The following is a 27,301-nucleotide window of genomic DNA, read 5'->3' on the forward strand; positions in this document are numbered from 1 at the left end:
TTCTGCTCCTAGATTCCACTCCATCCACCCATTCACCCTCCTACCATCACATCCATCAATCCATTCATCTGTCCATCCAATAAACAAGAATAACGAAGAACAGCTCTACAGAAATGCATATATAGGGCCGGCCCCATGGCTTAGTGGTTAAGTGCGCGCGCTCCGCTGCTGGTGGCCCGGGTTCGGATCCCGGGCGCGCACCGACACACCGCTTCTCTGGCCATGCTGAGGCCGCGTCCCACATTCAGCAATTGGAAGGATGTGCAGCTATGACATGCAGCTCTCTGCTGGGGCTTTGGGGAAAAAAAGGAGGAGGATTGGCAATAGATGTTGGCTGAGAGCTGGTCTTCCTCAGCAAAAAGAGGAGGATTGGCATGGATGTCAGCTCAGGGCTGATCTTCCTCACACACACACACACACACACACACACACACACACAAAAATATATATATATATGTCTCCACCAAAACACATGCACTAGAATGTTCACAGCAGCATTATTAACACTAGCACCAAACTGGAAATGACCGAAATGTCCAACCAGAGTAGAATGGATACCTATGTCATGGAGACACTTTTGGTTGGAGCGTGCTATTGGCATCTCCTGTGTAAAGGCCAGGGATGCTGCTAACCATCCTACAATGCACAAGACAGATCCCCACAACGAAGAATCATCTAGCCTAAAATGGCAATAATACTGACATTGAGAAACCCTGCCCAGGCTCAGTGGAAATGAACAAACTACAACCACATGAATGACATGGTTGGATTTCTTGAATATAGTATCAAAAGATTCCAGATACGAAAAAGTACATTTTGTATGATTCCATTTACATAAAGAACAAAAACAGAGCCAGCCCTGATGGCCTAGTGGTTAAAGTTCGGCATGCTCCACTTCGGCAGCCCAGGTTCAGTTCCTGGGTGCAGAACCACACCACTCATCTGTCACTAGCCATGCTGTGGCGATGGCTCACACCGAAGAACTAGAAGGACCTACAACTAGAACATACAACTATGTATTGGGACTTTGGGGAGGGAAAAAAACAAAAGAGAGGCAGACTGGTAACAGATGTTAGTTCATGGCAAATCTTTCCCAGCAAAAAAAAAAAAAACAGGCAAAATTAATCCATGGTATCAGAAGTCAGGATGGTATTAGAAGTCAGGATTAAGAATCCTAAAATTTATATGGAACAACAAAAGACCCTGAATAGCTAAAGGAATCCTGAGAAAAAAGAACAAAGCTGGAGGTATTACACTCCCTGATTTCAAAATATACTACAAAGCTACAGTAACCAAAACAGCATGGTACTGGCACAAAAACAGACACACAGATCAATGGAATAGAATTGAAAGCCCAGAAATAAACCCACACATCTATGGACAGCTAATCTTCGACAAAGGAGCCAAGAACATACAATGGAGAAAAGAAAATCTCTTCAACAAATGGTGTTGGTAAAACTGGATAGCCACATGCAAAAAAGTGAAAGTAGACCATTACCTTGCACCATACACAAAAATTAACTCAAAATGGATTAAAGACTTAAATGTAAGACCGGAAACTATGACACTTCTAGAAGAAAACATAGGCAGTACGCTCTTCGACATCAGTCTTAGCAACATATTTTCAAGCACCATGTCTGACCGGGCAAGAGAAACAATAGAAAAAATAAACAAATGGGACTACATCAAACTAAAAAGCTTCTGCACAGCAAAGGAAAACATCAACAAAACGAAAAGACAACCTAACAATTGGGAGAAGATATTTGCAAACCATACATCTGATAAGGGCTTAATCTCCAAAATATATAAAGAACTCATGCATCTCAACAACAAAAAAGCTAACAACCCAATTAAATAATGGGCAAAAGACCTGAACAGACATTTCTCCAAAGAAGATATACAGATGGCCAACAGGCACATGAAAAGATGTTCAAAATCATTAACTATCAGGGAAATGCAAATCAAAACTACAATGAGATATCACCTCATGCCCATCAGAACGGCTATAATTAACAAGACAGGAAACAACAAGTGTTGGAGAGGATGTGGAGAGAAGGGAACTCTCATACACTGCTGGTGGGAGTGCAACCTGGTGCAGCCACTGTGGAAAACAGTATGGAGATGCCTCAAAAAATCAAGGATAGAACTACCATATGATCCAGCTATCCCACTGCTGGGTATTTATCCAAAGAACTTGAAAACACCAATGCATAAAGATACATGCGCCCCTGTGTTCATTGCAGCGTTATTCACAATAGCCAAGACTTGGAAGCAACCTAAGTGCCCATCAAGGGACGAATGGATAAAGAAGATGTGGTATATATACACAATGGAATACTACTCAGCCATAAGAAACGATGGAATCCAGCCATTTGTGACAACATGGATGGACATTGAGGGTATTATGCAAAGTGAAATAAGCCAGAGGGAGAAGGTCAAATACCGTATGATCTCACTCATTAAGTAGTAGATAATAACAACAAACAAACACATAGAGACAGAGATTGGATTGGTGGTTACCAGAGGGGAAGGGGGGAGGGAGGAGGGCGAAAGGGATAATTAGGCATATGCGGGTGGTGATGGGTTGTAATTAGTATTTGGGTGGTGAACATGAGAACATGATGTAATCCACGCAGAAATTAAAAAAATATATATATACACACACACACAAAAGAAGTCAGGATTAATGTCTAATCCTGAAATGAGAAGAGTCAGGATGTTCAGTCTTGGGGTGTGAGGGTGAGTGAATGGAATAGAGCATCAGGGGGGCCTCTGGGGTGCTGGTAATGTTCTTCTTGACCTGAGTATGTTCAGTTTGTGAAATTCATCAATCTCATGCACTTACAGTATACGCCGTTTGGGGTATGTGTATTACACTTCAGTATGAAGTGTTTTAAAATTCTGGTCACGAATCTAATCAAGCTTTAACTTCTGCTTGACAAGAAATTCAAAAATTTGGAAAACTTTTGGGAAAAAGAACAAGGTAAATGATACTAGAAACAGTCAGACAAAATCATAACATGGGATCTGGGGCCAGCCTACAAAGAATAATGTGGGCCAGCCTACAAAGTAAATGGCCTGATCTCTTCAAAATATCAATGTCATAAAAAAAAGTTACTGAAATAGAATGAGCTTAAAAGAGCCAAATGTGCTGAATCTTGATTGTTTCCTAATCAGGAAAAGAAATTATTAAAGATATTTTTGGGATGATTGGGGAAATCTGAATATGGAGTGGATGTTCAAAAATTATTAGTTTTCTTAGCTGTAGTGATTCAGTGGTTATGTAGGAGAAGGGCCTTATTTTTAAGAGCTATGTGCTCAGTATTTAGTGTCAGGAGTCAAATCTCGTGATGTCTACAACTTTCAAATGGTTCATAAAAAATATACACACTGGACAAAGCAAATATGGCAAAATGTTAGCAAGTTTTGAAATCTACATGATAAGTATATGAGTCATTATATTATTCAACTACATCATAGTATTTTTTTAAGTTTTCTCTGTCAAGTTTTCCATAATAAAAAGTTGAGCGGAAATACAAGGTGGACAGCTTTGATCAGATTTTACTCTGCTAATCTAGTCCTCTTTTGACAGTGCCCACATGCCTCCCTGGGTCCGCTTCCCAAGAGTACAGTGTGAGGGGCAGACCCTCAGCCTCTGTCCTACAGAGAGTGCAGTACAGGGAGTAATCCGCAGGCTTTGCTTTAAAAACAAGGGTTCAGATCCTTGTTCAGACCACCTTTACCGCGTGGTCTTTTACAAGCACCTTAACCTGGGCCTCAGTTTCCTCATCTGTAAATGGGAAAAGGTACTCCTACCCCTTAGGGTTATGATGAGCATTAGGTGAGATCGAGCTGCCCCCGGCTGCAGCGAGTCGCTGGAGCGGTTCGAGGGTCTTTGGGCACGGGGCCCTGGGAAGGCTGGGCCACCCTCTCGTCTGCTTGGGCCCAGCCCGAGGAGCCACTTCTGTGGGGCCAAGTCCCTCCTAAGCGGCCCCGTCTCCTGGCCGGTCACGGCCCTTCCCTAAGCTCGGCCCACCAGAGTCACAAAGCAAGTCGGCCTTTCTCCGATTCCTGGCTGGCGGTCCCGTTAAGGGAGCAGCCCACTCGTCCAGTCACCGAGGCCACCACGGGGCATCACTCGGCTCCACGCCCGACTCGGACCCCCATCAGGCTCCGCTTCCCTCCAGCCCTCCCCGGAGGGATTCAAGCCGGCGTCCAAACAAGAGGCACAGAGTCCTCAGAGCGCGGCAGCACCGCTCCCGGGAAAAAGGCAGAAGCAGGAATGACGGCAAAACGCTGACTAAGGCCCAGTGCTCGTTTCGCCCCACTCCAAGATGACTCCACGCCGCTTCACGCTGCTCCCGACGGCCCCTTCCCATTGGCTAGTTGGAAATCGCTTTTCCAATAATGCTGACGCTGATTGGTCGATCCTGGACGGTTGCTAAAGCGATTGGCGCAGCCGCCATTGGAGGGCGTGTCGCAAATTTTTTAAACGCAAACTAGGTTGGGGGAGAGAAGGAAAGGGAAAGCTTGAGACGGAGGCGGGACCAAGGAAACGGCCGCCCGCATTGGTTCCTTAGAGGCGGGGGGCGGCTCTTGAACGCTCCTTCCTCGTGATTAGTCCAATTCAGGAACAGAAGGCGGGTACTTAGGAAAAGCGGCAGAAGGGCCTGCTTCGATTGGTCAAGCCTGGCAGGAGGTGGAGCGCCCGCGGCGGCTGATTGGTGCGGGAGGTGAGGCGGGCGGTGCTCTGGGCCGAGGTTTTGTTGTGAGGGTCGGTTGTCAAGCAGCGGCCAATCAGGGCAGGGGATGGAGGCAAGTGGGGGTCGCGCCTGGAGCAGAGCCTCGGCCTCCGGAGCCGCAGCTGCAGGTGGAGTGGGCTAGGGGGCGAGGAGGCGAGGGGACGGTGGGCCCTGGACTGGGCCGGGCCAGGCGGGGCGGGGCCGGGCCGGGCTGCGGGGAGAGGGCTCCGGGCGGGGCCAGGCTGGAGCCGGTGCTCCGCAAGCTGAGAGGAGTGGGAGGATCAGGCGAGGCCGAGGGAACAGCCCCAGCCTCCGGACGGGCGAGACCGGCGTGGAGGCCGGAGGGGAAAAACGAGGAGGCCGGAAGCAGAGCCGGGGGTCTGCGGAAGGATGGGTGATGAATAGGGACTCAAGACGCAGGAGAGTGAATGAATGGGGGATACCGATCGCAGAGGGGAAAAGGCAGTAAAGAGGGTCTGGCGAGGCAGGGGCCACATTAAGGAGCCCAGGAGACAGGATGTGCACGAATCGGGGCCACAGGCGGCAGGAGAAGGGGGAGTGAACGGAAGACTAGAGAGACAGAACTGGGGAGCCCAAGAGAAACGGGACGGAGAGGAGAGGGTTCGTGGGAAGGAGGCTTGGGGTAAGGGGATAGGAGGCTCCATGAGGTGGCCTTTTAGAGTTGAGGAGGCACACCGGCTCACGCCCACACTGGAGGCCTAGCTCCCAGCACTATCCTTGGGAATTGCAGGGACCGGGAGTAGATCCCTTGCCACACACTGGGGGGTGGGCTCTCAGGGCCCTCTTGCAGATTCTCCCGGGAGAAGACTTCAGTGCCTATCTCTGGGGTGCCTCTCGTGGGCCCCTAAGCTTAGCCTCTGACTCCACCCCTTCCCATACGTCAGACAAAACAGTGACTCCCAGAAATCTATGTGAGCTGCAGACATGTGGTCCTCCCCGCCCCACTGCGGCTGCTGCACCTCAGGCAGCCAGCCTCCGGGAATGGAGCCTCTCCTATTATCCCGGCCTCTAGGAGGGCCTTCTTTTTGCCTGCATTCCAAGTCACCCTGCCTGAGGGGTCCCGTCTCCAGATTCTCAAACCCAATTTGCAGAGCAGCTCCTGGCACTGGTGTCCTTGGTGGGTGTCTGTCTTTATGAAGTGTCCTTGGTGATCCAGGGAGCTGCCGCTGCAGTTCTGTGAACCCGGGGCCCCCTGAGATCCCACCAAGTGTTTCCTAACAAGCCATCCCCTCTGTTTGTGTTCCAGCCCAGTGTTGAGCTGAGATGGCTCGAGCCTGACGTTCTGCGATCCAGGATCCTGACAGGTGCGCACAGGCTGCTGCTGTGGCTGATTTAAAACCACGAGGCGATCCAGGGCTGGGAGACGAAGCATTCCCTCTGCCTGGATGTGTGAGAACTCCCTGCCAACTTGATTGGTGGGTCTGGGGGGGATCCACCCCCACCCCACAAGGAAAGCACAGTCTGTTTTGTGGGCGGAGCTTCAGGTGCCAGCCAACTGAAGGATGGCCACCCCTGTGGTCACCAAGACGGCCTGGAAGTTGCGTGAGTGGTTTTCTTTTTTCTTTCTCCCGCTGTTTACCTCCATTAGCTGCTTGTTGCCGGGTGGCCTGAACCCCCGGCTTTGTCTCCTGTTCTTGGCACAGGGGGAGACTCCAGCTTTGGAGTATGAGAGACCAAGATGCAATTCGTGACTTTGGCACTACTTAGGTGGGTGACATTGGGCAGGTGACTTAACCTCTCTGAGCTCAGTTTCCTGTCTGTACAGTGAGATAATCACACTTACATTCTAGAGTTGCTATGGGATTCAAGTGAGATGAGGCACTTAGTGTGGGATTTCCAGTTAGACTGACAGGCAGGATGGGGCGAGAAATCCTGAAAGATGTTCTTGGTGTTTTCAGACATCTCACAAATCAAGCTTCCCCCGTTAGACCAGGGCATCTTGGGATGGGTGGGAGTGATAGGGTAGGCAGAGGGATGTTGACAGGGCTCTGGAATATAACTGAGCACAAGACCACCCACCACCACCATTACTCTACACTAGAGTCTAAACTCTTTGATCTCAGGACTCCTTTATATTCTTAAAAATTATTGAGGACCTCAAAAAGTTTTTGTTTATGGGAGTTCTATCTGTCAATATTTACCATGTTAGAAATTAGTAGTGAGACGTTTTAAAACACAAGGATATACAGTCAAACATGCCATTAGTGATGATGTCATCACATGTCATGTATCTTCTGGAAAACTCCACTGTATACTTGTGAGCAAACGAGAGTGTAAAAGGCAAATCCTGTCTTAACATTATTCTGGAAATAGTTTTATTCTGTTGGACCCCTGAAAGTTTCTGGAGGATCCTGAGGTTCCTCGGGTCCCATTCTGAGAACTGCTGCTCTGCACGTTGGTGCCTCTGTGGCCCTCCCCGCCTGTAATAACCGGTTGGCATAGATTTGGTGTGCCCAGACTGGTCACCCTCCACTGTGAGCTGCCCCTGGGCTGTTTTCAGAATCTGGGGCAAGGCTCCTCCACTTCTTAATCGTGAGAACCTGGGCAAAGCTCTTTGCTGGGCCTCAGTGTCTTCACTTGTTAAATAACAGCTTTGGGCCATTTTCACATTGTTCCTCAAAGCCCTAGGGTTCTGGGAGAGCCCTGTTAGGGGCTCCCAAGGAGGATTCACTTTGGGCAGCATGGCTTTGTGTTTATTGGGGTTATGTATCTGTCCCTTCAACAATTGGTCTTTCCTGAGCATAGAACCAGGCTCTGGCGAAACAGCGGGGGTAAAATAGACAAGGTCCCTGTGCAGTAGAGGGCAGAGCCTGGGGAGGGCGACAGGCCAGAATCAGATAATCACAACCTGCTGTCTCTCCTTCTCTAATTCTAAGCTGGGCCATGTGCTTTGAATCAAGTAAGTAGATGATGGGGGCAGAAGTAAGGGAGTGCTGTAGGCTGCCTGAACAGCTTGTGCAAAGGCCCTGAGGCGGGAAGGTCGGTGCTTCGGATGACCTCAAAGGAGGCCATGGCCTGCAGCCATAGGGAGAGTGTGGTGCCACGTGGGCTGGCGAGGTCTTCAGGGGGCATGTCTGCAGGACCCCGGCCCTTCTGAGGCTTTGACTTTATCTTAAAGGCAAGACCAAGCCATGAAAGTGTTCCAGGAAGAAGATGTGATGAGACATACGGGCATCTGCTGACAGTTTCATGTGCATTGTGGTTTCCATGGGTATAAGCTGTTTGAAGAGCTCAAGGCCAAAGGACCTCTGGCTTCTTATGGCTCGAGATCTGGCAAGGATTGGAAGGTGCTTGGCCAATGTGGGGTCACTGAAACCTAGTTCTTTGCATCTTCCATTTGGGATGCAAGTCCTCAGCGCCTCTGGCCAGAATGCAGTGCTCCCCAGCTCTGGCTGGGACGTGGGGCCTAGGTTGTGCCACCTGGGCTTGGGAAACTGGGGTGGCCCTGTGCCACAGGGTGGAGCAGCAGCCGTCAGCCTGGCCTGCCAGAAGATGCTGTGAGGGTTTTTATCTGTTTGCATTAAAATTTGGTACCCAGGCCTCCGCCTGATGGTGGTTGCTGTCCCTCGGGTCAGAGGCGGAGCTCTTGGGCCAGTGCCCTGGGCCGAGCCCTCCTCTGCCTGGTGCCCATGGTATGTCCCGCTCTCCCCCGGGTCCCTCTGGGGGCTCCAGGCTGGTCAGGCTGCTTAGAGGGGAGTGGTCTGAGCCCTTCTAGAAAGGCCCAACCTCCAGATCCTTCTCAGCCCTAAGTCCATGGTTCTTCCAGCTAGATGCCCCATCCCAGGAGCAGTCTGATCAGCTGTGGCGTGAAGACAGGAGCCTCATCACTCTCGTTCCCCGCTGTCTGCCCAGTGCTGGGCCTGGAGCAGGCATCCGGGAAACGTGTATATTATGAATTAATGGCTGTCTCCAGGGCAGTAGTCCTGAGGGCCAGAGAGGGCCCAAGGAGGCCCAATGAGGTCGGGCCCAGCCAGAACTTTCCCTGGGAAAGGTGAGAGCAGGGGTGGACACTCAGGCCTCTAGGCAGGTCACGCACAGAGTGCGTGCGGGGAGTGTCTTCAGAGAAGGGGAGGAGGCCTGACCTTGGGGACAGAGTGCTCAGGGAGAAGTTTGCCCTCTGAGCTGGGTTGGGCAGTCACTTTGACCCAGTAGATGCCTTTGGACAGACAAGTGTCTGGGGCCAGAGCCCCAGAGCACCCCAGGCTCTGTTCCCTACAGTGTCCAGAGGACAGAAGGCTGTTTGGCTGAGATGCGGATTAGAGAGGGGCGCAGGTCCCTTGGATCCAGTGATGGGGTCCCCGAGGCCCTGGCTGACGTGGGCCTGCAGGGACTCTCGCCCGCATTGGGGCTGTTGCTACCTTTGCCCAGCTCTGGCCTGTCCAGGCCCTGAGGTAGGGTGTCATCCTGAGGTCCAGCCTGGGGCCTAGTCCCCCGGGCAGTTTTGATAGCACCTCTGAGCCAGGTTGCATGGCAGGCAGCCTTCCTGGGCCCAGTTTCCCAACCTGCCTGTGATCTGCAGCCCGACCACAGAGACCCCCAGGCAGGGTGAGGCCGGAGCTGGAGCACGGGAGGGGCCCTTTTCCTCGGTGTCACTCAAGCCAGCCTCCCAGTTGCCTCCGGGCGTTGGCACGTTGGGGTTTTCACTCTGTCTGTGAGGGTAGACCTGTCTTGTCTCTTCCTCGTTCCCAGGAGGAACTCGCTCAGGGCCTGGCTCCAAGGCCTGGGCTGCCTCTGGGTCCTCGCCCAGGTTTTGTTCCTTGGGGCACTGCCGATGCCCTCTGAAGCCATGTCTGCTGCCCCCACTGCTGCCCCAGCAGTTCAGGCCAGGGGCCCCCGGGGCTGCCCACAGCGACCTGACCTCCCACTCCATCGGGTCAGCCCTCACTCCCACCCCCTCACACCCAGACCTCTTTGTCCCCCCTTCTCACGCAGCCCCCCTCCTGTGTCCACCCCAATGCCTACTCACTCCATAGCTGCCCAGCAACCATGGAGCACTCATTCCCTACGCAGCAGCTCACAGGCGTGTTCTCAGTGAATCCTGAGCAACTCAATGAGCCAGGAACTATTATTATCCCCGTTTACCAGACAAGGAACCCAGCCCTCAGAGATGGTGAGTGACTTGTCTAAGGTCACACAGCCTGCCATAGCAGAGCTCAGACCGGAATCCGGTCCATGATTCTGAAGCTGTGGGCCAAAGCCCTGGGTGGGCTCACCCGGGGACAGCTTGTCTGGAGCTGACCCGGATGGTTCTTAAAGTGTGTTCCCAATAGTGGAGTTTGTGTACACAGCGAGCGGCAGCTTGAGAGGTGCGTAGGTGGTACATGCATGAATATTTTTTATTTTAATGATTGTTTTCATTTTCTTTTCGTATCATAGAAAAAGTATAATGAACATGTCAAACTTGTAATTTCCTGGATATTATTGCTTAAAAGATAGCTAAATAAAAATAAGTCAATTTTAAAAAGTGAGCATAGTAACTCAATATCATCAGTTGATGTGCAGAAAAAGGAAAAAAGTCGTGAGGCCTAAAGGTGGGGTGAGAATGACTAGTTGAGAAATAGTCACTTCTGTCCCATGCCCAAGGCCTGCCCTGTCACCTGGTCCCAGGGCCCGCGAGGGGTCTGGCACCAAAGGGAGCTGAGTGGGCGGAGCCTCTGCTGGGCTTCGGTGCCGGAGCCGGTTGCTAAGCAGGGCAAGGCCCACCCGTCCTCCATGTGGCCCGTGCAGCCCCCTGACTGCCTGCCCCCTGCCCTGTCCTGTGCAGAGGAGATCGTCGCCCACGCCAGCAATGTGTCGTCGCTGGTGCTGGGCAAAGCCTCTGGGCGGCTACTGGCTACGGGCGGGGACGACTGCCGCGTCAACCTGTGGTCCATCAACAAGCCCAACTGCATCATGGTGAGCCCGGCGGGGGCGGGGCCGGGCGGGGCCTGGGGCCGGGCTATGGGCGGGGCGGGCAGGGCGCGGGCAGCAGGCAGCTTTGCAGGCTCTGCGGGCCCAGGCCACCCTGTCCTCCGGGCGCCGAGCCAGCGGGCAGGGGGACAAGGACCTCAGGGCCTGCCCCAGCCGTCTGCTCAGGAAGGCCCAGGACAATCCCAAAGGCTGGGACAGTGGCCAGCCCTCAGGAATGGGGGAGTCACGGCCGTGGGAGAGGCCTCAGGGAGCCCGTGTGAGCAGCTAACATGAGCCCACAGGCCCATCCGCCCCCTGTCGGCTGCACGTGGGTTTATTTTGATTCATTCCCCACCTCATTCCGCAAAAAGGGTTTGAGGGCAGCTGGTTGGAGCTGTTAGAGAGCTGGTTCTTTAATAGCACTCCCCCCCCCCACCCCACCCCGTTACGCAACTACATTCAGTGCCAAAAACTTCTCCAAAACAGGAAAACGTATAGGAGGAAAAAGTACAAAAATCAATTACATATAGTTCCATTATCCAAAGACCATACAGTTGCTATTCTGGTCTATGTCCTAGGTGCTGATATAGATACATACACCTGCACACGCATGTGTGTGCAGGCGTATGCAGGCGTGTACATGTACACACGTGCAAACACACGTGCATGTGCACACACCTAAGTATATAACAAGATATTTCCAGAACACTATCTTCCTCTTCTGTAGCCTGGTTTTTTAAAGGAACAATATTGTGAGCATTTTCCTATGTCAACAAATATCCTTTTACAACATGATTTTTAATGGCTTCATGGTATTCCATGGTAGGGATGGGCTGGAATTAGCTTGGCCACGCCCTGTTTCCAGCGTGGAGGTCATTTCCAGTTTTTTGGCTCAGCTCAGCCACAAGGTGACCATCCTCATCTACCTAAATCTTTGAGCAGATCTGTGATCATTGCATTAAATACAAGGGCGTGCACTTTTTGAAAAGCTTTCAAAACATATTGCCAAATTGCCCACCAGAAGTCAATTTGCATTCTCGCCGGGAGCAGAGGAGCCGCCCTCTCCCCCCACAACCTGGCAGCACAGGGTATTATCATTCTTTTGACTCTTGGCCCAGTGAAGACAAAGATAAAAAGAGGTGGGAGGTGTTATTTATTAGTAGAAACTTAATCACCTCAGTGTTTTTGTGAGATCCAACCGAGATCTGACCAGAAGCACGGCCAGGGTTAAGAACAGAAATGAAATTGTTTTGTTTTGTTTCACTTTGTTTTTGGTGTTCAAATGTGTTTTTCCCCCCTGAAATGCCAAAGTAACACACAAACAGAAAAAGAATCAACAAAGACTGACAGAAAATGGGCATGAAGTGACCCCATGCTCTCGTCCCCGGAGAAGCCATGGGGACAGTTTGGGTCTGGCCTCTAGACTTATCTCCTGACACCAGGTGCAGCCCACGGGCCCAGCAGGCCCCATCCTGTGCCTCTCTCCCCTTACTCACCACAGCCCAGGCCTTCAGCGACTCAGACCGGCCCCCATTCTCCCACCTGAGCGTGTATGTGCATGCTCCCTCTGCAGGCAGTCCACTCTGATCTGTTTCTGTGTGGTTTTGAGTATGTATGAACTCATACAGTTCAACATCCAAATGGTACAGGGTAAATGGTGAAAAGCCTTCCTTCCTCCTCTGACCCCCACATCCCTCCTGGAGACAACCACGGCTCCCGATTCCTCTGTGTCCTTCCAGAATTATTGTATACATTTTCAACCAAATGTGTATGTCTGTGTCCTCCCCCTCCTTTTTTCACACAAGTGGTATCCTGCTGTATACACTGTTCTCCATCTTTAGTCACCTCAAGTATCCTGGAGATGAGTCGTCGTCATATTCAGAGGGTGGCCTCATTCATTTTTATGGCCGAGTAGTATCCATTGCCTGGGTGACCATGGATGACCACAGCTTATCTAGCCAGTTTCCTGTGTTGGGCGTTTATATTGTGTCCAGTCTTTTGTCAAGTAGATTCACCGCAGTGAATAACCTCGGTCTGCTGTTTCCCGTGTGTGTGAGTGTGTGCAGGGTAGGCTCCCGGAGGCGGGGGTGCTGGTGTGCAGGAATGTGTGTTTCTCACTGTGGATAGATTCTGCCCGGTTGCCCTCCGTGGAGCCCCCCCATTCATGCTCCTGCCAGTGATGTTTAGGAGCTGGACAAGCTGCTTGTAACTGGCCTTCAGTTTTCCCCTACCGTTCCCAAGCCCCCTGGGGAACGTGGTCTTAGCAGACACTGTGCCTTGGGGTGGCCAGTGCTGGGCGGAGAGTGACAGACACCCTGGACTGCGGATTCTGGCCCCCTCTCCAGAAAGCTGGAAATGCCAGCACCTCCCACCCCTCCTAGGGGCCCTGCCCAGCTCCGCCTGCTCTGAGTGGGTATGAGTTCTTTCCAGTAAAGTCACTCCCAGGCTCTCTGGCTTCCGCGAGCCCTGGCCTGGGAGCGTGGCAGGGTCCTCCAGAAGTTCCAGAGCGGTGAGCCGTGTGCCACTGTTGGAGCCAGGCCTCGCTTCTGCCACGGTTTCCTCTCCTGAGGGGCCCGGGCCAGGCAGAGCGTGGAAATGGGAGCAGAGCCGAGGCGGGCCGTGGGCCTGGACTCAGGGCTAGAGGGTCCGCTGCTCCGCTCCAGGGGGCCCAGGGCCATTTCTGCAGGTGGCGTCCATGTCAGGAGCACAGTAGGCAGTGGGAGGGGATGGGGCATGACTGACTGGGGTCTGGCCCACTTTTAGCCCCGGGAGCCGAGGCTGAGAGGGGCGGCTGCTCGGCCTGTCTGCAGGAGAGCCGGGGTGCGGCTCCGCGGAGCACAGCTCTCCTGCTTGAGCCACTTGTCACTGATGCCCTTTCCGGGGACCCAGAACGTGGGGCAGCAGCTGGGGTCTGTCCACGCAGTTCACTGAAGCTGCTGCCCTCTCTCCACAGAGCCTGACGGGTCACACGTCCCCGGTGGAGAGTGTCCGCCTCAACACCCCCGAGGAGCTCATCGTGGCCGGCTCCCAGTCGGGCTCCATTCGCGTCTGGGACCTGGAAGCTGCCAAAAGTAGGTGTCCGCGCTTGCCTGCCCACACGCACGCCTGCGTCCGTGCTCACTGCGGGCTCTCATGTCTAGTCACTTCCTCCTGGAAGCCTGCCCTGACCACACTGGGTGCTTCTCTCCTGGAGCCCTGACCAGACGGTGTGGGCACTGCTCTCTCTGCGTGCTGGCACCGAGGAGGCGCCCAGTAGACGTCTGCATGGACGACTGTGTGGATTCAGAACCTGGGAGGACGTCAGTGCGCCAGGGGCCACGCAGGACACGTGCACAAGTGAGGTGGCTATGGGGAGAACTGGGTAGCGTGCGGCCCCTCAGGGACGCCCGTCTCAGCTCCAGCTCACTGTTGCCTGCAGGAATGGGGCCTCTGGTGGCCAGACCTTCAGTCCCTTGGGCTTTGTTTTAATTTAGTTTTCATCTTTATAGAAGTTATACATAGTTTCAGAAGTCAAATACCGGCAGTTCTATGGATACTCACAATGAAAGAGGAAGCCTGTGCCCCACTCCTTCCCACTCCCCATAGGCTCAGCCTTCTCACCTTTACCTGGCGTTTTGCTCGTCACCTCCACTTTTCTAAACAACGTGGCTGGACTGCAATTTCTTTCTTTTCTTTTTAAACACACTTTCTACATTAGCTGTTGCCTTTCTCTACAGAAGATGAGAACTTACGCTCTCAGAGCCACCCCAACTCTGTCACTCACATTTCCACTCCATCCTCCCAATGTCACCTTTTAAACATTCAATGTTTATGTTATCAGGACCATATAGGTATTAACCAGAGCTAATTATATTTCTTTTCTTTTTATAACTTTTTTCCGTGGAGTTAATAATTATTCTCTCTTAGGGCCGGCCCGGTGGCATGGCAGTTGAGTGCACACGCTCCGCTTTGGCGGCCCGGGGTTCACAGGTTCGGATCCTGGGCGCGGACCCACTCACTGCTCATCAAGCCGTGCTGAGGCGGTGTCCCACATAGGGCAACTAGAAGGATGTACAGCTATGACTTACAACTGTCTACTGGGGCTTTGGCGAGAAAAAAGAGGAAAAAAAGGAGGATGATTGGCAACAGATGTTGTTAGCTCAGGGCCAATCTTCTTCTTTTTCAAAAAAAATAATAATTGTTCTCTCTTTTTTTTATCTGCATGTTTTCTACATCATTGTTAGTAATTCATCCCCAAATTCTCTGACAGAAGAGTCAACCTCCTCCTTGAGTTTACCCTCAAAGCCATCCCATAATTGAGGTGTGTCTTCTCAGAGCCCCTGTCCCCCAGGTCCTAGTGGCCTGGGAGCTCCCAGCCTGCAGACCAGCTGTCATCCTGGGCCTCCTGTCTCCTCTCCTGGGAGCTCTCTGCCGCACCGGGTCCTACGTTGCCATCTTTCTCGGTTTTCTCCTTCTTTTATTTATTTATTTATTTATTTTTTTGGTGAGGAAGATTAGCTCTGAGTTAACATCTGTTGTCAATCCTTCTCTTTTTGCTGAGGAAGATCGGCCCTGGGCTAACATCCGTGCCCACCTTCCTCTACTTCATATGGGACGCCACCACAGCATGGCTTGATGAGTGGTGTGTAGGTCCGCACCCGGGATCCGAACCTGCGAACCCAGGGCCGCCGAAGCGGAGCCCGTGAACTTAACTGCTACACCACCGGCCCAGCCCCTTTCTCTGTTTTTTTGATGGAGCACGTTCTTTCGTAGTTTACTGAAAAGGGGTACATGACAGGCACAGTTTTCGAGACCGTTCATGGCTAAAAATGACTTTATTCTATCTCCATCATTGTTTTTAGAGTTTGAGTATAGAATTCTAGGTTGGAAATACATTTTCCCCAGAATTTTGGAGGCGCAGCTCCGTTGCAGATCCGTTGCGATCTCCGTTGGAGATCGGCGCTGTCTCCTCCAGGACCCCTCTCTCAGCATGGGCCCTGCTTCTCCCCCCCCGCCTCTCTCTCTGCCGGCCGGCAGGGTGTCCCAGCTGCTGAAGTTGCACAGTGATGGACCATGGTGGGTCAGCGTTCACCCCCGTGCTAGATCCTCTTTTAGTCTGTAAACTCGGCCCTCAGTTCTGGGCCAAGCGGGAGTCTCGCCTTTTCTGCCTCTCAGCCCCAGCTGGATGTTGCCGCATGGCAGTATGGGTGCAGTGTTGCCAGCTCTACAGATCTTCCAAGAGAAGCTGGGAATCTGGAAATCGATGTGGATCTACCCATTTCTGCATGTTGACAGCTAATTCCACATATTTTTCAGACCACTATGCAGGCCAACGCTGAGAGGTCCCAGCAAAACGTGTTTGCTTGCTGCCCTTTGCCAGCCTGTAGGCTGGACTTTCCAGCGTGCCAGGCGGGAGGCCATCTGCCACCTGAAGGACGAGAGAGGAAATAGCAGCGTGGATTTTGTCGGGGCCACTTTTTCCAGAAGAGAGCCCCCTTGCCCGGCTGAGACTTACAGGTCCTTCTGGGCCTCAGCTGTGGTGCATGCTCTACCTCCGCTGCAGGATAGCAGCCTTCTGCCACACATGCCGTGTGGCCAGGTTCCTTCTGCTCAAGAACGGTGGTCCTCTTGTGTAGGTGGTCCTCAAGAAAGATGGTGCCCCGGGGTCTCTTGGGTGATGCTTGCCCACTGGTGATGAGCTGCTTAGGAAAGACGGAGCCCCAGGACCCCTGATAACAAACTGTATCTCAGCACATGCTCCTGCTGCCTGGCCTCACGCAGGACCCGGGGCATGCTGTGCTTGGGCTTAGTGGACTCGAGGGACCAGAGAGGAGCGAGCCCGGGCTGGCTAGGCTCCAGCTGAGAAAGCAGAAAAACTTCAGCAGAAGGCGCTTCACTTCCTGGGGAGCCTCTGCCTGGACCTGAATCCCAGTGGACGGCACCAGCCATTCATTCTTCACAGAGGAGCAAGGGAAACAGAGAGAAGCCAAGGGTGCCGTGCTTTCTCAGCCACGACTGTTCACTCGTGAGGAAAATGTGAGGGATTCCTTGAGGTGGGCAAAGAATGAAAACTGAAGGCGTGTGGGATTCCTGGGCCCTGGACATCCAGGGCTGGTACTCTCACGGAGCTCATTACAGACACGGCCCAGACCCCACTCCCAGAGAGCCTGACTCAGTAGTGGAGGGGGCCCAGAATCTGGCTTTCAATAAGCTTCCAGGTGATTCAGATGCAGAGCCAGGTTGGCAGGGCCCCCTTATTTGACAGATGGGCAGACTGAGACCCAGGGAGGGCCCTGAGCTTGTAAAGGCCCTGTGGCCGGGGGTGGCAGAACCAGGGACTCGAATCCTGGTGTCAAGATCCCATCCCAGATATCCACCCTGCCGTTCCACTCTGCGGTCCCCGGATCCTGTGACCGAGTCTGGCATCAGGAGGCCTTCCGAGGGCCCTCGTGGACAGAAGAGCGAGGGCAGAAGTCACGCCCGAAGAATGTGGTCTTGCTGGCTTTCCACGGCGCAGCCAGGGGCGAGGGTGGGTCAGCCAGGGGATCCCACAGGAAGGCGGCCTGCGCTTCCTGAAGCTGGCCCATGCAGGGCTGGGACCCGCCACATCCTCTCCAGGCAGGGCAGGATTTTGGAAGCCTTGCTGTGGGATGCAAAGCGAGTGGACTGAAGCAGGAGCCGGCCTGAGTCTGCACCCTCCAGGCCCTGGACTGGGAGCATGTGCCCGAGGCCTCCTTGGCCAGCAAGCCAATGCCAAGCCCCTAGTGACATGTGACAACCACAGAGAGCGAGGACGGGCGGCTGCTCAGGTTTTGGTGTGGTTGAATTAGATACTCACTCGACAGATGTGGCAGGTGCCTGGTCACTCCGTGAAGGATGTAAAGGTGCCTCAGTCCCAGCGTAGCTCCGACGGGGCCTGCGCAGAGGGGCACCTGGTGGGATGAGTGGATGCGGTGGGCGGAGGGATGGGCTTTGTCCTCAAGGCGGGTGACAACCAGAGCAGCTCACTTTATCCTGCTCTCAGGTGTGCCTGGCCTGGCCTAGGAGCTGTGGACAAATGTGGCCCAGGTACAGGGTCACACGGGAAAGCGTGCTGCTCGGGAGTCAGAGGCCTGGTTTCAAGTCTGGCTCCGTGGCCTGGTGCTCGGCCTCAGGCGGGCTGCTCCACTGTCTGAGCCTCAGGCCCTCCCCTGTCCTGGCGTCGTTGGGGGGCTGGAGAGGGAGACTAACGCTCGGAATCACTCAGCCTGTTCTGGGAACACCGGAAGTGCTCAGCAGACATCCTGGGATGAGGGAGGTGACCAAATGGCCATGGCACTGAGTAAGTGGGTCATGGCTGGGGCTAGAAGAGAGAGAACCGGGACACGTGCTCTGAGGCCTGAAGAGGAAGGACGGTCCAGCCTGGGGGACAGAGGTGAGGGATGAAGGCAGGCCTCGTGCAGGAGGAGATGACAACAATTATAACTGCCATTTATGGGGCACTTGCCACGTGTCAGGCCTGTGCTGAGAACTTTATGTCCATTTTATTACCAAATTCTCACCATGATGCAATATGAGGCTCAGAGGGGGTAAGGGATTGCCCAGGGTCACACAGCAGCGAGGAGCAGAGCCAAGACTGCTCCCAGTTCTGTCTGGGTCCTCGGCCCTGGACCCGGACCTCGAGGGGTGGAGACAGTCACATGATAGAGTTTGTTTAATTCGCTCAGTGCTTCGAGCTCGACTCTCTTGTCCCTAAAGCATTACAGCTGGAGTCTGCTTGAACACCTCCTCTGACAAAGAGCTCACTACTTCACACGGCACCCTGTGTCACCGAGGGTCACACCTAAGGATGGCTGGACTCCCGCACCCCGTGGCCTCAGCACTCAGGGGGTGATTGGTTTATTCAGACAGCGGAATTATAAACCTTTTAAAAAGCCAGACACATGAGGCCAGAGAGAAGAGGCAAATTTGAGTTACCAGAGAATGCTCTTGAGACAGAAACACGAGGTTTGCCTGCGGGCCAGGCCGGGTCATGGAGTTGCCTGCAAAGCTTTGAAGGATGGGAGACGTGGTCTCCTAGGGGAGCAGGAGGTGACCACCCCCGCACCTGAGGGTTCAGAGCCCCAGTCATGTCCTCCTCCCTGTGTTCTCTCTGTCTCCTGGCTCCTCTACTTGTCCTCACGGCCACCCTCAAGATCCCTTGGACAGGGCCGGCCCCGTGGCTTAGTGGTTGAGTGCGTGCGCTCCGCTACTGGTGGCCTGGGTTTGGATCCCGGGCGTGCACTGACGCACCGCTTCTCCGGCCATGCTGAGGCCGCATCCCACATGCAGCAACTGGAGGGATGTGCAGCTATGACATACAGCTATCTACTGGGGCTTTGGGGGAAAAAAATAAATAAATTAAAAAAAAAAAAAAAAGATCCCTTGGACAGAGGACTGGTGTGAGCATGGGTGCTGCCCCAGGCACTCCCTCCACTCGCCCTCCTTGGGGGCTTTGCCCACTGCTTCCTTCTGCCTAACATCCTCCCTCATCCTCCTCCCACTGACATCCTGCTCAAATACCACCTCCTCCAAACAGCCTTCCTAGATTTCTCTTTTCAACCATGCAGTTTCTCCCCCAGCTTGGACCTCTCCTGCATCCTTCTCCTTGCTCTTTCTTGGGTGTGGTGGGATACCCAGCAGACCATAAGCTGCACATTGTGCGGCGAGCTCAGAGGCACAAGCGGAGGGGAGTGTGTGATACATTTTCTGGGGGCTCGGGTAATGACAGAAATGGCTGTCATCTGTTGGGTTAAAAATAAGAAAATCAGTTGTTAGGGTGGTGGGACTCTGGTTGATTTTGCCCCATATTTTTTAAATCGGTTCTGTGTTTCTGTGCCGTTGTATTAAAGCACACACACCACGAACCCCACAGCCCTCCTCCATGGCCGTCCTGTTTGCCTCACGGCATCATCTCTGCTCTTTCCTTGGCAGTTCTGCGCACACTCATGGGCCACAAAGCCAACATCTGCAGCCTGGATTTCCACCCGTACGGCGAGTTCGTGGCCTCAGGCTCCCAGGACACAAACATCAAGGTGAGACGCCGCTCTGAGCCCTGTGTCTCCATGGGGCCGGCCGGGGGATGAGCTGGCTGTCATTCCTGAGGGTGGGCTTTTGGCTCTGTCTGGAGGCGTCTTCCCTCTGCAGCTGCATCCACAGCCTCCTAGGGAAGGAGGATGTGGAGGTGTTCGCCAGACGTTTCTATTTCTGCTTAGAATGCCCAGCGTTAGCGAGCAGTTTCCAGACCCCTGTCATTTGGGGGCGTAATGACCTGAGGTGCCCAGAGCCCCTCTCTGCTCATGGCCACACCATGCCCTCTGACCCCGGCTCTAGTGCTGAGCTTGGCTAGGCCTCCCCAACCCAAGCCCACCTTGGTTATGACCTGTTCTGACTCTGCCCCTCTGTTCCTCCCCCCACAGCTCTGGGACATCAGGAGAAAAGGCTGTGTCTTCCGATACAGGGTAAGGAGAGCACCCTCGGTCATTCCACAAGCACCGTGCAGGCATGGAGCATGGGGCGGTGCCCAGACCCTGGCAGGGGCCAGAGGGGCCTGCTCTCCGTCGTGGGTGAGAACATGAGAAATGAGAGCCCAGACGAGAAATGTGAATCTGGAGCAGAGCAGGAGTGCCATGGGTGGTCCACCTAGACCCCTGGCTTTCCATGAATCCCCCCAAGCTGTGTTTACCAGGCTCTGCTCCATGCTCTGGTTTTGCAGGCAGGTAAACAGGTATCTTTAGGTGAAGGGCTGCCTATTCATATGAGTTTGGAAGCACTGAGTTTAACAAAAAATCATGTTTAGAGGTTTTTAGACCCTTTGACAGGAAGAGAGAGCATTTAACTCTCCAAAAAGAGGCACAAGATATGTTGTTTCCCAAAGTGTCTGAGCACGCGATCTTGATTTCCTGGAGCATCCTGCAGGACTGGGAGTCTGTGACGGCGTGTGGAGAAGTGTCCCTCTAGGACATCTCCTGCATGTGGCTGGCTGTCCCCTCCTTGCCTGCCTCCCAGGAAGTCCTGGAACTTCCTGTTCCCACCGCGTCGAGGGCAGGGGTGGAGTGGGGCAGTGGGCGGGAAGCCCGCTGGGCTCAGGCCCCCCGGGTGAGCTCAGTGTGCTGTGCTCTCCTCAGGGCCACAGCCAGGCTGTGCGGTGTCTCCGGTTCAGCCCTGACGGGAAGTGGTTGGCATCGGCCGCGGATGACCACACAGTGAAGGTAGCTCCCGGCCTGCCCTGGGCCCAGGGCTGGGGTCTGCTGACCGCACTCAGGTTGGGTCCTCACCTCCCTCCTGGTCGGGCTCGCCTGCCCCAAGCCTGCCCAGAGTGGAAGGTGGTTTGTGGATAAAGAGCTCGGGCTGGAATAGAGAGAGGGCAGGCAGCCGAGGTGCCGGGCCTGGTCCTGACCTCCAGCCCCCACCCAGCTCTGGGATCTGACTGCTGGCAAGATGATGTCCGAGTTCCCCGGCCACACGGGGCCTGTGAACGTGGTGGAATTTCACCCCAACGAGTACCTCCTGGCTTCTGGCAGCTCTGACAGGTGAGGAGGAGGAGGGCCCATCGCCTGTGACGGCCGTCCCTCACATCTCTGCCCTCTCTGTGTGTGTGTACATCTGTCCCCAGTCTGTCTTTCTGTCCCGGGGTGTCATACACCTGATGATCCTCTGGAGACTGAATTGACTGCCAGCCAAGCCAGGATTGGACCCCGGTCGTATCTCTCCCCCAGCCCCAGTGTCCTGGTCATGTCTGGATCCAGGGCCCATGTTCGCCTCCCACCTGCTGAGTCCCCTCGCCCTGCCTGTGCAGGGCCAGGCCCTGGCCCCAGGCATTGCTCTTAGTGGCCTTGATCGGGGGAGAGGGGGACAGGTGTCTGGAGAGAAGCCGGCTTCCCCGGCCACCTGCCTTTGTGGAGGCCGGCGTGGGGATACTGGCTTCCCAGCACAGCTTGGCTGCCTTTGCAGGACCATCCGTTTCTGGGATCTGGAGAAGTTCCAGGTGGTGAGCTGCATTGAAGGGGAGCCGGGGCCTGTGAGGTAGGCAGGCAGCTGGGCGGTGGGCCCGGCCCTCCTCCGGGGCGGTGGGATGTGGATGTGGGTGGGCCTTTCCCATCTCCGCTTTTGCTCCCTCCCCTCCTGGGCTCCCCAGCCTCCCCGGTTTCTTGGGACCCACGGCCCGCTCTCGCCTGGCCCAGGAGCGTCCTCTTCAACCCCGATGGCTGCTGCCTGTACAGCGGCTGCCAGGACTCACTGCGTGTCTACGGCTGGGAGCCCGAGCGCTGCTTTGACGTGGTCCTAGTCAACTGGGGCAAGGTGGCCGACCTGGCCATCTGCAACGACCAGCTGGTGAGAGGGCCACCGCCCGCCGCCCACCTTCCAGGGCCACCCGCCTGCCTCCACCGCAGGCCCCCGCTCCCGCCCCACCCTGCCGGGACCCTGCCCACCCAGACCCCACCGCTGCCGCGAGGGTCCTGCCCCAGCTCTGCCGCTTCCCGCAGATAGGCGTGGCCTTCTCCCAGAGCAACGTCTCCTCTTACGTGGTGGACCTGACTCGGGTCACCAGGACGGGCACGGTGGCCCAGGACCCCGTGCGGGACAGCCGGCCCCTGGCGCAGCAGCTGCCCCACCCCAGCGCCCCCCTCCGGCGCATCTACGAGCGGCCCAGCACAGCCTGCAGCAAGCCTCAGAGGTGGGGTGCTCGGGGCTTCAGAGGGTGCTGGGGGGCACAGGAGACAGGCCTGTCACCGGGAAGGTTTCGGGGGGCCCAGGCCCAGCCTCACCGGGCCCCACCCCCCAGGGTGAAGCAGAACTCGGAGAGCGAGCGCCGCAGCCCCAGCAGCGAGGACGACCGGGACGAGCGGGAGTCGCAGGCCGAGATCCAGAACGCCGAGGACTACAATGAGATCTTCCAGCCCAAGAACAGCATCAGTGAGGCCCGCGCCCCTGCGTCCCCCCGAGCCCCAGTGTCCCCATTTTGAGGTGGAGGCAGACCGTTCTTCAGGGATGGCGCCCTCGTTGCTCCGCTCCCTTAGCTTAACGCCCACCCCACACGGGGCCCAGGCTCTGTTCCCAGGTCCTGTGGCCCCAACAGAGGCCCTGCAGCTGCTTGGTGCCCCTGCCCGCCCCGAGCAAAGGAAGGCCCACAGGGCACGTGAGGGTTTGTGGGGCCAGGAACAGGGTCATGGGTTGGCAGCTTTGTGCCTGGAAGCCACCTTCCATCCCCCGCATCCTGACAGGGCCCTGGGTCCCAGGCCATCGGCCCTGAGGCCTCAGACAGGAGCCCTGGCTGGTCAGCGTGCATCCTCAGCCCCCTTCACCTCTGCAGGTCGGACACCACCCCGGAGAAGTGAGCCCTTCCCAGCACCCCCGGAGGACGGTGAGTCAGGGGGCAGAGCCTGGCCTCCCAGGGACCCCAGTGCTCTCTCCCTGTTCTCTCTCCTCTGAGCCCCTGCCCCTCCCCTCCAGCCTCTCTCCCACTGGGTCTTTTCCCTCCACTCACCCAAAAGCACCTCCTGTGTGCCCAGCCCGGGATAGGCCCTGGTGACTGGGAGTGAATGAGGCAGGCAGGTGCCCCCTAGGAGCCCACACCGTGGTGAGGAGGGCAGACGGTAGACAGACCTCCACACAGGTGGGTCTAGAAATGGGACACATGCCGTGGAGGAAGGAGCCGGGCGTGGTGAGAGCGCCAGGGCGCACTGTGCTGGGAGCAGGAGGCTCTGAGGAGGCGACCTGAGGGCCAGCTGAGGGGAGAAGAGGGCAGCGGCTGGGGTGCAAGGGAGCGAGAGCAGGGTGGGGGCTCGGGGGCCAGGAGAGGAGGCCAGGCCCTGCAGGTCCTATGGGGAGTTTGGGTTTTGCTGGAGGAGGATTCACGAAGGGAGAGAACATGGTCTGCTTTACGACTGGGGAAGAGGCAGGGGTGGGGCACCCTCCCCTCCACCCGGCTTTCTCCTCAAGGGGCCATCTTCTCGTCCCCCCCGTGAGGCTGGGTTCCTGAGGGGCCTCACCCTCCTGCACTTCCCACTCACCACGAGCCCCCCACCCCGATTCCAACACACACACTCCATTGCTAGTGAGGTGACAGGATCGCCACACCCTGGAGGCCCCTGGGTCCCATCCACACACAGTGACAGACGCCTGCTTTCTGCCAGACCCCGTGGGTGGAGAGGGAGGAGACAGGCCCGGCCCCGCCCTCAGGGCTCCCCAGGACCTGCACTGTGGCTCCTGCTCCATCCCCCCAGTTACAGATGCCCACAGCCCCACCCTAGCCCGGCCTTCTTCCTGCCAGTCACTTCTCCTGGCTGACCAGTGATCTTTTCCTTCTGCCTCCAGACATGGCCACAGCAAAGGAGGCAGCAAAGTCCAGCCCAGCCACAGACGCACAGTTCCCGGTGCCAAATGTACGTTGGGCTGGAGAGGGCGTGGTGTGGGGTCAGGAGGGGCTGGAGTCCTGAACCGGGGGCGGGGGACTCCCGCGCCGGTGGGGCGGGGGGCAGAAGGGAGGCCTCAGGCCGGCCGCCTGCTGAGCTCCGGATCCCTCCAGCTCGAGGTCCTGCCCCAGCCCCCGGTCGTCACTTCCACCCCTGCACCTAAGGCCGAGCCCGCCATCATCCCTGCCACCCGGAATGAGCCCATCGGGCTGAAGGCCTCCGACTTCCTGCCCGTGAGTGGGGGCCCAGCCCGAGGGCAGGGTGGAGGCCCGTGGGGCGAGGGCAGAGCTTTGCTGCCAGCATTGGTGCCCATCCCTCCAGGCCGTGAAGATCCCCCAGCAGGCAGAGCTGGTCGATGAGGATGCCATGTCGCAGATCCGCAAAGGCCACGACACCATGTGCGTGGTGCTCACCAGCCGCCACAAGAACCTGGACACCGTGAGGGCCGTGTGGACCACGGGCGACATCAAGGCAGGCGCCGCCCCTGCCAGGGCTCAGGGCTGGACCAAGCAGAGGGCCACACGAGGGAGGGCGGGGGTATGCGGCCTCTGTCACCAGCCATGGCTGACTTCCTCTGTTTCCTCATCGTCATAGCCTGCTGTTTATTGAGCACCTATTTATGGGCCTGGCCTTGCGCTCGTCACTTTAGGTGTAGTCTTATTGACACCCCACGACACACCCTGTCATCACACCACACCCCGGCAGGGCAGCACTGTCCCCAGTCCCCTCTGACGGGTGCTCTGTTTGCAGACCTCGGTGGACTCAGCCGTGGCCATCAATGACCTGTCGGTCGTGGTGGACCTCCTCAACATCGTCAACCAGAAAGCGTAAGTGGCCGCAGAGGGTGGAGCGGGTGGACTGGGCAGGCGGGTGCTGAGGGCACGTGTCCCTGGCCCTCTCCCCAGCTCCCTGTGGAAGCTGGACCTGTGCACCACGGTCCTGCCGCAGATCGAGAAGCTTTTGCAGAGCAAGTACGAGAGGTATGTGTGGGGAGCGGGAGGGGGCCTGAGCTCCCGCAGGGACCACGGGAAAGACCCCAGTGCCCATGTGAGGTGGCGTGCAGCATCGCTGTCCCCTCCAAGTGCCGGAGAGGCCAGAGTGATAACAAGCCCATGCTGCCTCTGATCCTCTGTCTGTCTGTCTGTGTACCTTGCTTTCTGTTGCTGCTTCTGTCTGTGGCTCTAATCACCTGTCTGCCTCTCCAGCTATGTCCAGACGGGCTGCACCTCCCTGAAGCTGATCTTGCAGCGGTTTCTGCCCCTGATCACTGACATCCTGGCGGCCCCGCCCTCCGTGGGTGTGGACATCAGCCGCGAGGAGAGGTGAGGGGCCAGGCGGGGTGTGTGTGGGTGTTGGGGCAGAGGTGCCATACCAGGCAAGGGCACACAGGCCGAGGGGGCCTGGCCCGTGTGTGGGTGGCCCTGCTGTACCAGCTTGTGGAAGAGGTTGCTGTGCTGGGGCAGTGGCCCGGGGCGAGGGGTCTTCCGTGGCCTGGCTCTGCCCTGAGCCCTGGCACTGCCCGGATGGGTCCTGTGCTCTGGGCCACAGCCGTCCTCTGTGGGGAGGGGCAGGAGTGGTTAGGACGGGACACCCCAGGGTCGGGTGGGGTCACAGGGTCGTGTCTGCCAGCCACCTGCAGCGCTGCCCCTCTGCCCACAGGCTGCACAAGTGCCGGCTGTGCTACAAGCAGCTCAAGGGCATCAGCGGCTTCGTCAAGAGCAAGTCAGGCCTGAGCGGCCGCCACGGCAGTGCCTTCCGCGAGCTGCACCTGCTCATGGCCAGTTTGGACTGAGGAGCCCCGTGGGTGGGGGCAAGCGGCAGCCCTCAGGGCCTGGCCTCAGCCCCCACTCCTGTTCCCTGTGCGCGCACCGGCCCATGAGCCCCTGCCCGGCCCCCACTGCTGCCCTGTGGCCATCCTGGAGGCGGCGGCACTGGCCCACTGGCCTCCCCCACAGCCCCAAACTCGCAGATAACTTCTCTCCAGCAACAGCTGCCCAGCTTTGCCCAACTCTTGCTTCTTGGGGCAGCGAACGGAGCCCTGGGGCTGCTGCTGTAATTTATAAGGCGAATTTTATTAAATTTGTAACTGTTCCCTGGTTTCCTTGCCGGGAGGGGCAGGTTCTGGCCCGCGGCTCTCCTAGGCCCAGGATGGCCTGTCTGGCCTCTTCAGAGACGGGACCACACCCCCTCCAAGCCCCAGCAATGGTGCACCAGGCAGTGTGGCCAGCAGGGGGCAGCAGGGTGACAGCCCGGTGGGACAGAGCCAATTTAGACTTATTCTGGTGGACGTGGGGGGAGGCTAGGAGAAACAGGTAGGGGGTGGGCCCCACCAGCCTATCCCCGTCTCAGCCATACTCCCTCTGTCCTTTGGACGCCTCCAGGGCTGGCCGACAGCTGTACACTACAGGGGGCTGGGACCGCAGCCTTGCAGGCACGGCCACCACTGAGCTGGCCCAGAGCCCAGCACCCTCCCCATCCCCCAGGATGCCTCCAGGGACAGGACTGGAAGGGCAGCTGCCCCATCCTCTGACGAGGGCTCTGCTTAGCTTTCACTCCCGTCAGGAGCCCCAGTGCCAGCTGCCCAGAACAAGCTCCCCTGACCCAGTGGTCATCCCTGGGAGGTGGCCCCCCTGCTCCCGAGGCAGCAGCTATCATTCAGCCTCAGTCAGGGAGGGCCCCACGGAGGCAGGGACCAGGTGCAGGCGGGGTGGGAGGCGGTCCTGCAGGCACTGGGAGGAGGGCGGCGCTCACCCGCGGCCAGTTCACTCAAGGGGGCAAGGCCAGGGCAGAGGGTGGCCCTGCAGCCGCGGTCTGGCAAGGCTTTAAGGAGCCTTACATTCCGTCTGTAAGATCTGTAAGATGGAGGTGACGGCACTGACGTACGGGCGTCAGTCACAGGCTGACCAGGGTGGGGCGAGGGGCATGGGCCCCTCCCATCATGGACGTTCAGGACACGTGCTCCTGACTTGGAGGGCAGGGCGGGAGGGCTGTGGGTGACCGGCCAGCAGCACGTGCCGATGCCCTGCTCCCTGCCACCCGACTAGGGGCTCACAAGACCACCCCTTTCAGACCACACTTGTGTAAAAAGGCTTTTATTTTTAATAATAAGTAAAAATGGCTAAGCTTCCAAAAGTTCTTAAATAGGATTTCAGAGGGAGGAAACTGTCAGGAGGCCAGTGAGCAAGGAGAGCCTGGTGCCAGGCGAGGGGGTGGCGGAGTGGGGCAGCAGAATCCCGC

General features: G+C 56.3%; 1 protein-coding gene across 3 annotated transcripts; it reads left to right on the forward strand.

Moving 5' to 3' along the window:
- The first annotated feature begins 4,768 nt into the window (after positions 1–4,768).
- On the forward strand, positions 4,769–26,155 carry KATNB1 (katanin regulatory subunit B1). Of its 3 annotated transcripts, XM_058527904.1 has the most exons (20): positions 5,022–5,880; positions 6,010–6,305; positions 10,528–10,658; positions 13,606–13,723; positions 19,584–19,684; positions 20,069–20,110; positions 20,777–20,860; positions 21,066–21,181; positions 21,603–21,674; positions 21,833–21,983; positions 22,136–22,326; positions 22,435–22,565; positions 22,963–23,013; positions 23,967–24,034; positions 24,178–24,297; positions 24,386–24,535; positions 24,815–24,891; positions 24,970–25,044; positions 25,270–25,386; positions 25,724–26,155. In XM_058527904.1, the coding sequence occupies exons 2-20, from the start codon at positions 6,266–6,268 to the stop codon at positions 25,854–25,856; spliced, it is 1,968 nt and encodes a 655-aa protein (XP_058383887.1). In that variant the 5' UTR covers positions 5,022–5,880; positions 6,010–6,265; the 3' UTR covers positions 25,857–26,155. The 3 variants fall into 3 exon arrangements, 1 of the variants encoding a protein (XP_058383887.1); XR_009216420.1 differs by lacking the exons at positions 5,022–5,880; positions 24,970–25,044; positions 25,724–26,155 and adding an exon at positions 4,769–4,870 and having other exon boundaries at positions 24,386–24,891; positions 25,270–25,334; XR_009216419.1 differs by lacking the exons at positions 24,970–25,044; positions 25,724–26,155 and having other exon boundaries at positions 5,021–5,880; positions 24,386–24,891; positions 25,270–25,334.
- The last annotated feature ends 1,146 nt before the right edge of the window (positions 26,156–27,301 follow it).

The sequence above is a fragment of the Diceros bicornis genome, chromosome 32, assembly GCF_020826845.1.
Source record: "Diceros bicornis minor isolate mBicDic1 chromosome 32, mDicBic1.mat.cur, whole genome shotgun sequence".
NCBI lineage: Eukaryota > Metazoa > Chordata > Mammalia > Perissodactyla > Rhinocerotidae > Diceros > Diceros bicornis.

Bases quoted from the DNA above. Each gene is read 5' to 3' on its own strand.
- KATNB1 (XM_058527904.1), top strand. From the start codon at position 6,266: ATGGCCACCCCTGTGGTCACCAAGACGGCCTGGAAGTTGC. The intron at 6,306-10,527 runs GTGAGTGGTTTT...TGTCCTGTGCAG, and splicing joins CAAGACGGCCTGGAAGTTGC to AGGAGATCGTCGCCCACGCC. The intron at 25,045-25,269 runs GTATGTGTGGGG...CTGCCTCTCCAG, and splicing joins TTGCAGAGCAAGTACGAGAG to CTATGTCCAGACGGGCTGCA.